At 40.5% G+C, this 12,071-nt stretch overlaps 1 protein-coding gene across 2 annotated transcripts in view; it reads left to right on the plus strand.

Moving 5' to 3' along the window:
* dglucy (D-glutamate cyclase) overlaps positions 1-2,068 on the plus strand; it is a 135,765-nt gene extending 133,697 nt beyond the window's left edge. For both annotated transcript variants that reach the window (XM_060828587.1, XM_060828586.1), the window contains exon 14: positions 1,472-2,068. In XM_060828587.1, coding sequence (XP_060684570.1) covers positions 1,472-1,630 — 159 coding nt within the window. In that variant the 3' untranslated portion in view covers positions 1,631-2,068. The remainder of the gene's footprint in view (positions 1-1,471) is intronic.
* Positions 2,069-12,071: the final 10,003 nt, after the last annotated feature.

Genomic DNA, 12,071 nt, shown 5'->3' on the forward strand with positions numbered 1-12,071 from the left:
ACATTCCTTAATACCCTTTCATAACAAAAAAATCTCAATATCAGTTATGCAATTCACAATTGATCCCATCATTTTCTTTTGAGGCAGAGAACATCAGATTTTTATCTTTTTCTTCTGTGCATCTGTATTTCCTGGTATCATCTTTGAACAGCCTAGTTTTAATTTTGAGGTTCTGTTCTTTCCTCTGGATGGCCTCACCAGAGTAAATAGTTTCTTTCTATCACCTCCTTGTTCACTTAAACATCTCAATTAAATCACTGCTTAATCAAAGGATTCATCATGAAACAAATCTTATAATCCTGGCATCATGCTAGTGAATCTACGCTGCATTCCACTCAAGATGAGTATATCCTTTGAGGTTAAGAAGTAAATACACCATTTTTAAAGCAGGTTTAGCCAGAGCTTTATTCAATTGTAACATAACTTTCATCCCTTTGTATTACAGTACCCTTGAGATAAAGGCGTAAGCCTTTTTTAAAAAAGTATTTTTGTAACCATACCTGTCTGTTAGCTGTTAATGATAGGAAGCACAATACCAACTATACTGACAAACTTGACTTTTTAAAATAATCTCTCCTTCAGTGAAGCAGGTTCTCCCCAGTTTCTCTTGTAAAAGCTCTGCTATATAATTGTAGAGGTGAGGCTACTTTCTGTCATCATTTTACACACAGCCAGTAACACACCAGATCTACTGATTAAGCACGAATCAATAGGTGGCTCAGTGGCACAGTGGTTAGCACTGTTGCCTCACAGCGCCAGAGACCCGGGTTCAATTTCTGCCTCAGGCAACTGTCTGTGTGGACTTTGCATATCCTCCCGTGTCTGCGTGGGTTTCCTCCGGGTACTCCGGTTTCCTCCCACAGTCCAAAGATGTGCAGGTCAGGTGAATTGGCCATGCTGAATTGCCCGTAGTGTTAGGTGAAGGAGTAAATGTAGGGAAATGGGTCTGGGTGGGTTGATGTTTGGGTGGACTTGTTGGGCCGAAAGGCCTGTTTCCACACTGTAAGTAATCTAATCTTAAACAATGTTGTACTCTTTGCTTGGTATATGCTGAACGTTGCATCAAATTTACAATAAACAAGCAGCTCATTCAGCCCAAATAGTATATGCACCACATATGCCGGTGTTTATACACCATATGAGTCTCCTCCCATCCCTTTGTATACCTTTTTTTCCCCTCCTTTTCCTTTCTCCATCATCTATGAATTTATATGACTTTTTTCATTACTTTCTCTAGTGGCAAGTTCCACATTTTAACTGCTGGGTAAAGAAATGTCTTCTGACTTCCCTACTGGATTTATTAATCACTGTCTTATACTTGTGACTTTTCCGGTTTTTTTCAGTCCCACAAGTGAAATTATTTTTTCCAAATCTACATTTGTCAAACTACCATCTTCTTTCTGCAATAAGGAGACTTGTCTTTTCCGTCCTTCCAGAAGGTAATAAAATCAATGTTTTCATCTGCCTTCAGGAAGAAAAGCTGTTGGAGTTGTTGGTGAAACATGGAATTCGAAGTGGAAAAACTGGGAATCTGGGAATGGAAGTGGATGGCTTGCCCTTTCATGATACGCACTCCTCTATGATCAGACAGCTGCTGGAAATCACACTGGGACAGGCCCAATCAACCTAATGCACAAAGATAGGAAACTTGAAAAAGAATTCAGTCATTAACGCTCGCCTTTTAACTGAGGAAATTCCAGTTAGGTTTGCAGTAAATGATGTAGTAATAGTTTCATGACAGGTAGGTAATAATGTAGTTAAATTTTTGATTACTTTCATGGCTATGTTATATTTCAATTTCACTTCAAGAATACACTATTTTCCTTCCACAAAACAGATTATTCCAGAGAATGTGTTAGTTGTTTCTAATCTTATTCTTCAGATAATTGTTCATTTTCATATTAACTCTGAACACTGTAAAATTTAATGAAGAAGAAAGGCAAGGTTTAGTAAATATTTCTGCAAATGTGTTGCTGGTCAAAGCACAGCAGGTTAGGCAGCATCTCAGGAACAGAGAATTCGACGTTTCGAGCATGAGCCCTTCATCAGGAATAAGAGAGAGAGAGAGCCAAGCAGGCTAAGATAAAGGGTAGGGAGGAGGGACCAGGGGGAGGGGCGATGGAGGTGGGATAGGTGGAAGGAGGTCAAGGTGAGGGTGATAGGCCGGAGTGGGGTAGGGGCGGAGAGGTCAGGAAGAGGATTGCAGGTTAGGAGGGCGGTGCTGAGTTGAGGGAACCGACTGAGGCAAGGTGGGGGGAGGGGAAATGAGGAAACTGGAGAAATCTGAATTCATACCTTGTGGTTGGAGGGTTCCCAGGCGGAAGATGAGGCGCTCCTCCTCCAGCCGTCGTGTTGTTGTGTTCTGCCGGTGGAGGAGTCCAAGGACCTGCATGTCCTCGGTGGAGTGGGAGGGAGAGTTAAAGTGTTGAGCCACGGGGTGATTGGGTTGGTTGGTTCGGGCGGCCCGGAGGTGTTCTCTGAAGCGTTCCGCAAGTAAGCGGCCTGTTTCACCAATATAGAGGAGGCCACATCGGGTGCAGCGGATGCAATAGATGATGTGTGTGGAGGTACAGGTGAACTTGTGGTGGATATGGAAGGATCCCTTGGGGCCTTGGAGGGAAGTGAGTGTGGAGGTGTGGGCGCAAGTTTTACATTTCCTGCGGTTGCAGGGGAAGGTGCCGGGGGTGGAGGTTGGGTTGGTGGGGGGTGTGGATCTGACGAGGGAGTCACGAAGGGAGTGGTCCTTGCGGAACGCTGATAGGGGAGAGGAGGGAAATATATCCTTGGTGGTGGGGTCCGTTTGGAGGTGGCGGAAATGGCGGCGGATGATACGTTGTATGCGGAGGTTGGTGGGGTGGTAGGTGAGAACCAGTGGGGTTCTGTCTTGGTGGCGGTTGGAGGAGCGGGGCTCAAGGGCGGAGGAGCGGGAAGTGGAGGAGATGCGGTGGAGGGCATCGTCGATCACGTCTGGGGGGAATCTGCGGTCCTTGAAGAAGGAGGCCATCTGGGCTGTGCAGTGTTGGAATTGGTCCTCCTGGGAGCAGATGCGGCGGAGACGAAGGAATTGGGAATATGGGATGGCATTTTTACAGGGGGCAGGGTGGGAGGAGGTGTAGTCCAGGTAGCTGTGGGAGTCAGTCGGTTTATAATAGATGCCGAAGTCAACCTTTGTTGTTCCAGGGAAAGCACCCCCAGCCTATCCAAACTTTCCTCATGGGTCACATCCTCCAGACAGGCAACATCCTGGGTAAATCTCCTCTGTCCCCTCCATAATGGAATCACATGCTTCCTAGACTATGGAGACCAGAACTACAAACAGTATTCAATTATGGCCAAACCAGCATTTTATATAGTTATAGCATAGCCTCCCTGCTCTTGTATTCTTTGCCTCAGCTAAGAATGCAAAGTATTTAATATGCCTTCTTAACTACATTATCTAACTGCCTTGCTACCTTCAGCGATGTGGATAAACGCGCAAGGTGCCTCTGATCTTCAGTAGTTTCTATAATCCTACCATTCATAGTGTAATCCCTTATCTTGTTAGCTCTTTCCAAGTGCATTAGTTCTCACTTCTCAGCGCTGAACTCCATTTGTCACTGTTCAGCCCACCCAACCAATCTTTTCTGCAATAATTCTTTTCTTATCATATCCATATTAGAGTACAATTTTAGACTGAAAAAGTGAAGGACTTACTTCTTTGAAATGCACAATAAAATATTGAGGCCAGCATTGATCTCAAAACTGTGGTAAATAAATCATTTGGTCACAACTTAAATATATATTTAACATAGGTGGTGGATCTTAAAGTTTAGAGAATAACTAAATAAAGAGGTTACATCCTTTAAAACAGCATGTGTGTATATATATATATATATATATATATATATCAGACACAGTGATGGAATGAAATGATTTCAGAGAAAAACACTGATATCACAGTATCTAAAACATATGACTCACAAACAAGTGATTTATCTTTAATGAGCAATGACTGAAAAACATTATCTGATCATTGTCTTAATGCTGTTTGTGAGACAACATTGCTGTGTGAGAATACCTCTGGGACACCTGGACCAACCAACCCAACCACCCCGTGGCTCAACACTTCAACTCCCCCTCCCACTTCACCAGGGATGTGCAGGTCCTTGGACTCCTCCATCGCCAGACCATAGAAACACGATGGCTGGAGGAAAAGTGCCTCATCTTCCATCTAGGAACCCTCCATCCACAAGGGATGAACTCAGATTTCTCCAGTTTCCTCATTTCCCTTCCCCCCACCTTGTCTCAGTCAAATCCCTTGAACTCAGCACCGCCTTCCTAACCTGCAATCTTCTTCCTGACCTCTCCGCCCCCACCCCCACTCCGGCCTATCACCCTCACCTTGACCTCCTTTCACCTATCGCATTTCCAAAGCCCCTCCCCCAAGTTCCTCCTCCCTACCTTTTATCTTAGCTTGCTGGACACACTTTCCTCATTCCTGAAGAAGGGCTCATGCCCGAAACGTCGACTCTCCTGCTCTTTGGATGCTGCCTGACCTACTGCGCTTTTCCAGCAACACATTTTCAGCTCTGTTCTCCAGCATCTGCAGTCCTCACTTTCTCCTGTGTGAGAATAGCCTGACACACTTTCTTACATTATAGCAGTAACTACAAGACAAAAATTACATTTTTCTGTAATGTTGTGGAGTATTTCGAGTGTAAATATGCTACATAAATAGAAGAAAATTTAGGGCATTGTGATTTGTTTCTTAGAAAGGTATTAGAGTTTGCGAAACAACCTCAGTTATCTGAACGTCAATTATCCAAATTTCGGATTATCCAAACAAGATCTCAAGATCCCGTAAAAACGTTTTCTGTTATCCGAACATCACTCATCCGAACAAAATACTTCCCACCTGTCACGTTCGGATAATCGAGATTGTTCTGTGCAAAGAAGATACATTTTTCCATCTCGTCCACTATGTTGATCAATGTAACTATATTTCCACAACTGATAAGTTAGAACTTTGTTATTTTTAGATTTTTGATATGCTTTTATGGCACTTTCATTTCAGGTATCATGCCCCATATTGTTGTTAAAATAAGTTATTCTAGTATCTGTGTGATTCATTCTTCAACTATGTCAACTTAGATAATTGTGCACATTTTGCTTAGAAGACTGACAACTTTCTTGAGGAAGTGAGGACAAATATTTCTCTGATTGGAGTATTTAAGGTCTTGTTGCAACTATGTGCCGTGAACACCAAATAATTTATGAAACTTTGCAGTGAGATATTGAAAAGACAGAGGACATGCTTGTCACAATCATCTGATTGTCACCCCCCGCTGTCCGTAGATGGAGCTTAAAGTTTAGCAAATTGAAAGATTGAAAAGTATCCTGTTCTTTAAAGCAACACAATTAGCTTAGATATGGTGGCTCAACTAAACATTTTTTGGTGAGGTGCCATGGTGATAGGAATTATTAATGATTTTCTCACAAATAGGTAGTTGTTCTTTAACTACACATTGCTAAAAATAAATAAATTATCTGACCACCATCTCCTAGCTGTTTGTGAGCATTGATGTGCACAGATTGGTTACCATGTTTCCAGGCAATATACCAGTAAGCATATTTTAAAAATGCATTTTTAGATACATATTTAGATTAGATTAAATTCTGTACAGTATGGAAACAAGCCATTTGGCCCAACAAGTCCATATCGACCCTCCGAAGAGTAACCCACCCAGACCCCTATCCTATGTTTACCCCTGACTAATGCAGCTTATACAATGGTCACTTTAGCATGACCAATTTACCTGACCTGCACATCTTTGGATTGTGGGAGGAAACTGGAGCGCCTAGAGAAAATCCATGCAAACACGGAGAGAATGTGCAAACTCCACACAGACAGTCACCCGAGCCAGGAAACCTTAATGTTGTAAAAGTCCTTTATTGCAGAAAAGAAAGAAAAATACTGCAGGCAAGGTGATTTATCTTTAGAATGTGTCGAGTGTTTACAAGGAAATTAACATTTCATTAACTATTCTAAGCAATCTAAGGATTTTTATATTTCAGGTAGGAATGCAATTTTTTTATGTTATATTATGTTTCTATAGCTACGTTGTTCCATTTTTGCTTGCAGAATTAATACAAGACTTTCCTTGAAAGCAGATTATTTCAGTGTCTCTAGCTCGAGATAATTGTGCACAATACCATTCAGCATTTCATTTTTCCTCAGAAAGGTGACAAATTTATGTGACTGGACTGTTTTGGAACTTGGATAAAAGCTCTGTGTTATGATCCTCACTGATGTTATTATTTGTTACATTGGATTTCAGACTAAAACCTGGCTTGTTGATCATATTCTGATCTGATTTAGTTTTAACAAAGTGGTGTCTTGCTGAATCACAAACATCCAATATTACAGATTTTGCTTTAACAATAAAACAGATGTTATTAACAACATAAATGAAGATACAATAGAATGTACCAGACTACATACTTAACAATACAAATTTAATGATTTTAAATATATAGTAAAAGTACAATTGGATTTATCCCAAAACACTCCTTCATAAATTTAAGAAAAACATAGCTTTTGTACAGGACCCCAAAACACAGCTCTGATAAATACCCAAAGCACCACTCCTATATGGCCTAACTGCCAAGTCACTGTATGTGCCATCTGGATAAATTTAAGTCCTTTGTGACTTTGACTTACAGATTACAGCTACAGATACCTTCTTTTGGCGTTATTATACACCTGAGCTTAAATATACTCAGATTTAAGCAACCTCTTCAGGCTTTTATCCTAATGCTTCTGGTCTGGGATTAACATTAACTCCAGTCTAAAATAACCCAGGTCACTGCATCCTTCCCTTCTCAGGACTTTACAGGACTGTTCGAACTCAAGGAATAAAGAATAGTACAGCACAGGAACAGGCCCTTCAGCCATCCAAGCCTACACTGACACATTTTGTCTTTCCATACTAAAACTGTCTTTACTTACAGTATCCATATCCCTCTATTCCCCTCCTATTAATGTATTCATCCATGTGCTCCTTGAATGCTGCTGTTGTGACTGCTTTTACCACCTCCAGTGTGTTACAGACACTCACACCCTTTGTGTATCTTACACATCTCTTTTAAACATTCCCCCTGCACCTTGAACCTGTGTCCCCTAGTAAAACGCCTTATACTTTCCACCCTATCTATGCCATTCACAATCTTATCAACTTCTATCAGGTTGCCCCTCAATCTCCTGCATTCCAGTGAAAACGAAACCAATCTATTCAACCTTTCTTCATCGCTAAAATCCCCCTTACCACGCAACATCCTGGTAAACCAGTTCTGTACCCTGTCCAAAGCATCCAGCTCCTTCTGATAGTGTGGTGACCAGAACTGTATTCAATATTCCAAGTGTGGCCTAACTAAAGTTCAATAAAGCTGCAGCATAATTTCTCTATTTTTACACTTAATGGTCCTTTAAATGAATGCAAGCATGCTATAAGCCTTTTTTTTTACTACATCTGCCTGCGTTTAGTGATCTGGGGACCTGCACACCCAGATCTCTGCATATTATTACTCCTAATGGTTCTGCCATTCACCATATAACTTCCACCTATACTTGACCTTCCAAAATGCATCGCCTCACATTTGTCTGGATTAAACTCAGTCTGCCATTCCAAAAAGCATCCTTTCAACACAGCTACCCTGTGTCTCCTATGACTAAACCAGTTACAGAGTCATAAAGATGTAGAGCACGGAAACAGACCCTTCGGTTCCAATTTATCCATGCCAACCAGATATCCTAACCTAATCTAGTCCCAATTGCGAGCACTTGCCCATATCCCTCCAAACTCATCCTACTCATATACCTATCTAGATGCCTTTTAAATGTTGTAATTGTACCAGCCTCCACCACTCCCTCTGGCAGTTCATTCTATACACGCACCACCCTCTGCATGAAAAAGTTGCCCCTTATGTCCCTTTTATATATTTCCCCTCTCACTCTAAAGCTATGCCCTCTAGTTCTGGATTCCCCAACCCCAGGGAAAAGACTTTGTCTATTTATCCTAACCATGCCCCTCATAATTTTGTAAACCTCTATAAGGTCACCCCTCAGCCTTCGACGCTCCAGGGAAAACAGCCCCAGCCTGTTCAGCCTCTCCCTGTAGCTCAAATTCTCTAACCCTGGCAATGTCCTTGTAAATCTTTTCTGAACCCTTTCAAGTTTCATAACATGCTTCTGATAGGAAGGAGACCAGAATTGCACACAATATTCCAAATGATTTTGCTAGCTCACCCTTAAAACCAAGTGAGTTCACCTTTTGTGCCAGTCCACCATGATGGATCTTGTAAAAGGCTTTGCTGAAGTCAGTGTAGACAACATCAACCACTTTTCCCTCATCAATTATCTTTGTCACCTCCTCAAAAAACTCGATCAAGTTAGTGAGACACGACCTCCCTCACACAAAACCAAGCTGTCTGTTGCAAGTAAGTCCATTCATTTTTAAATGCGTGTAGATTTAAAAGTGACGCCCAAGGACACCTCTAGGAAAGCTTAAACTTAAAAATAATTACTTCCAGGAGTCTCTAACAAACCTTGAGGCCCCATTGTTTACTTTTCTGGGTCAAAAAGTTAAACAAAAATTCTTTGGTGATGCACAAACACCCATTCATTCTAAACACAGGCCTCAAAAAACTGTTATAAAAGAAACCACAATGGTAATAGAATATTTACAAGTTAATTATTCAATTAAGACACATACAAAATCCAAAATTTTGGTTAAAAAGCCAAAAACCAAAACTTAGAATAAATCAATGTATAAGACTCACAGTTTATATCAAATTCATAATTTTAACCATAAATACTGCCATGAGTCTTTGCAGGGAAACACTGGAAGGTTGTTTAAGATGTGAAGCTGAAAATGTGTTGCTGGAAAAGTGCAGCAGGTCAGGCAGCATCCAAGGAGCAGGAGAATTGACGTTTCGGGCATGAGCTCTTCTTCAGGACCTGCTGCGCTTTTCCAGCAATACGTTTTCAGCTCTGATCTCCAGCATCTGCAGTAGCAAAAAAAAACATAAATGACCATAGTGCTTACCTTAATAAGAATTTAATGTATCTTGAAAAGCTATGGTTTTTTTTCCTAAATCGTTTGATTAGATTTTGGATTAATATAACATGAGTTTTCAGCTTCATGAAATTTTGGCTTCTGGCCTTTTGGGTCTATCAACACAAAATGAACAAGTTTAGTTCAAGAAGGCAGCTCAAGACTACCTTCTCAAAGGCAGCTAAGGATGGGCAATAAGTACCGGCCCACCAAATTGGAAAAAATAGCCCTATGTAATTCCTGCTCAGTGAAATGAAATTAAAACCCTGGTGTATTTATCCTTTCCTGAGAGGGTGTTAGTTACAGAACTGACAAAGGGAGTAGTTAAAAAAAAATAATAATGGAAAATATTTGTTCTCTCTGTCAATAAACTAGTGACATCAGTATGCACATACTGTTCCAACTTGGACGGTTTACTACTTTATTAGTTACTATTTGTCTAGTATGGTGTTTATTTCCTGGAATTCCACTTTAACAGCTGTGAGGGTGTACCTATGTCATGTGGACAGCAGTGTTTCAAGAGAGGACTGACCACTATCATCTCAAGGAAGGTCAGGCATGGGCAATAAATGTTAGCCTAGCATGCACTGATCCTCAAATAAAGAAAAGATAATCTGTTGCCTTCAGATCTAAAGATATCAGAGGAGCTAAAGTTTCATATTAAAGACAATTTAACCGCATAGAGACTTCAGACAGAACTATGGGTTTATTTAATTCCCAATTATGCACAAAAATAAAGGACAAAAGAAATATAAAGACTATAATCTCAGGGACCTAAACAAATTGAGTGAAAAGTCACATGATACAAAACTGTTACAATTGGAAAGTGGATGTTCTTATAAATCCATGTTATCTTGCCTGATTTTACCTGAAGCTCTAATCCAATCCCATTTTCTACAAGGAACTCTACTTCCATCCATATATTTTACCAGAAGCTCAAATTCTATCCAATCTACTAAAAAGTTCTAAATCATAATCTTTAAATTGAATTTTCATGTTATTCTCAATCTTTACCAAAAGTTTTAACACAATCCCAGTCTAATTTCAAAACTCAAATCCAACTCAAATTTCTTCCCCAAAACTGTAATCCAATTCAATCCTCATCTGAAGTCTAGTCATTTCAATCTCCTCCAGAATAGCTACTCCAAGTTAATTTATTGCTGATAGATGTAATTCAAGCACAATCTTTACCAGAAAATCTACTGAAACTTCTAACTGGAAACTACAAAAATGATCCCATTCTTTCAAAGCTCTAAATCAATTGTAAATCTTTCTGAGCACACTTGTTCTTACCTGTAGCCCTAAATCGGAACTTAATACCACATCTTCTAAAAAAAAAGGAACACTGTGTAGAGCACAGTGTGGAACTCCTAAAAGGGCATTGATGTGTTGGTGGAGTGGGTGGCAAATGACTTGCAGGCATAGGTTTAAGGTGAGAGGAGGAAACTTTAAAGGAGATGTGCAAAGCAAGTTTTTTGCACAGAGGGTGGTGGCACCTGGAACACGCTGCTAGGGAAGGTGGTAGAAGCAGATGATATAGCAAAATTTAAGAGGCATTTAAACACATGAACAGGTCGGGAATAGTGAGATATGGACCACATGCAGGCAGATAGGATTAGTTTAGAGTGGCATCATGACCAGAGCGGACACGGTGGGCTGTAGGGCCTGTTCCTGTACTGTAATTACATGTTCCATTCCCTTACTCATTACAAAATGGTTAGCAAGTAACTTGAAATGTTAATGGAGTGCTGCTTTTCTTGCAAGGGTGATGGACAATAAAAAGATATTTCTCCAACTGCACACTGCTTTGTAAAGAGCACACTTACAGATTACTGTGTATAATTGTGGTGGCCCTGTTTATGGTGAGTTAGTAAAGTTGCTATGATCCCAGAGACCATAGAGAAAGATAACTGGTCATGACATTTTCAAGAATGAGAGCTGGATTTCAAGAGTTACATTATGGGGAGATATTAAATAAATTACACCTATTTTCTTAAGAATTTAGAAGGCTAAAGGTGATCTTATCAAAGTGTTCAAGATAGTTATGGGAAAAGCTAGAGCACATAAAGATAAACTATTTCCTTGGTTGGGGATTCTGGAACTGTGGGGCATAGTCTGAAAATTAGGAGCAGACCTTTCAGCAGAGATGTTAGAGGGGACTTCTCTGGGGCTGAGAAACATATCAGTCATGGTCGAATGGTGGAGCTGACTTGTTGGGCCAAATGGCCAATTCCACTGCTGTATCCATATCTTGTATCTTATAGTGTTTAAGAACATGAGCCCTTCTTCAGCCCATTCCTGAAGAAGGGCTCATGCCCGAAACGTCGATTCTCCTGCTCCTTGGATGCTGACTGACCTGCTGTGCTTTTCCAGCAACACATTTTCAGTTCTGATCTCCAGCATCTGCAGTTCTCACTTTCTCCTAGAGTTTAAGAACAGCAAGGTTATGCTTTAACTATATAAAATGTGGATTAGGTTACAGTTATTGTGTACAGATCCTACCTGTGTTGGAATTTAGAAGAGTGAGGGGAGATCTTATCAAACATACCAGGTTCTTCGGGGACTTAACAGAGTAGATGTGGAATGGTTGTTTCCCCTTGTGGGAATGTCTAAGACCAGTGGGCATAAGCTTAGAGTAAAGGATCAAACATTTAAGACAGGGCTGAGGAGAAACTTCTTCAATCAGTGGATAGTGAATCTGTGGAATTATTTACCTCAGAAGGCTGTCAAGGCTGGATTGTTAAGAAGGCTTGAGGGGCACGTTTTTAATCAGTAAGGAAATGAGTATTATGGGGTTAAGACAGGAAAGTGGAGGAGAGTATTATCAAATCAGTCACAATCTCATTAATAGGCAGAGCAGACTTGATGGCTGAATGGTCTATTTCTATTCCTACATCTTATGGACATTGCAATATGTGCATTTTCATCTTTATATCTTTGGCTGTAACTGGGAATATCTTGAAATCTTAAAGGTACTAC

Source organism: Hemiscyllium ocellatum, chromosome 8 (assembly GCF_020745735.1).
Source record: "Hemiscyllium ocellatum isolate sHemOce1 chromosome 8, sHemOce1.pat.X.cur, whole genome shotgun sequence".
NCBI classification, from domain to species: domain Eukaryota; kingdom Metazoa; phylum Chordata; class Chondrichthyes; order Orectolobiformes; family Hemiscylliidae; genus Hemiscyllium; species Hemiscyllium ocellatum.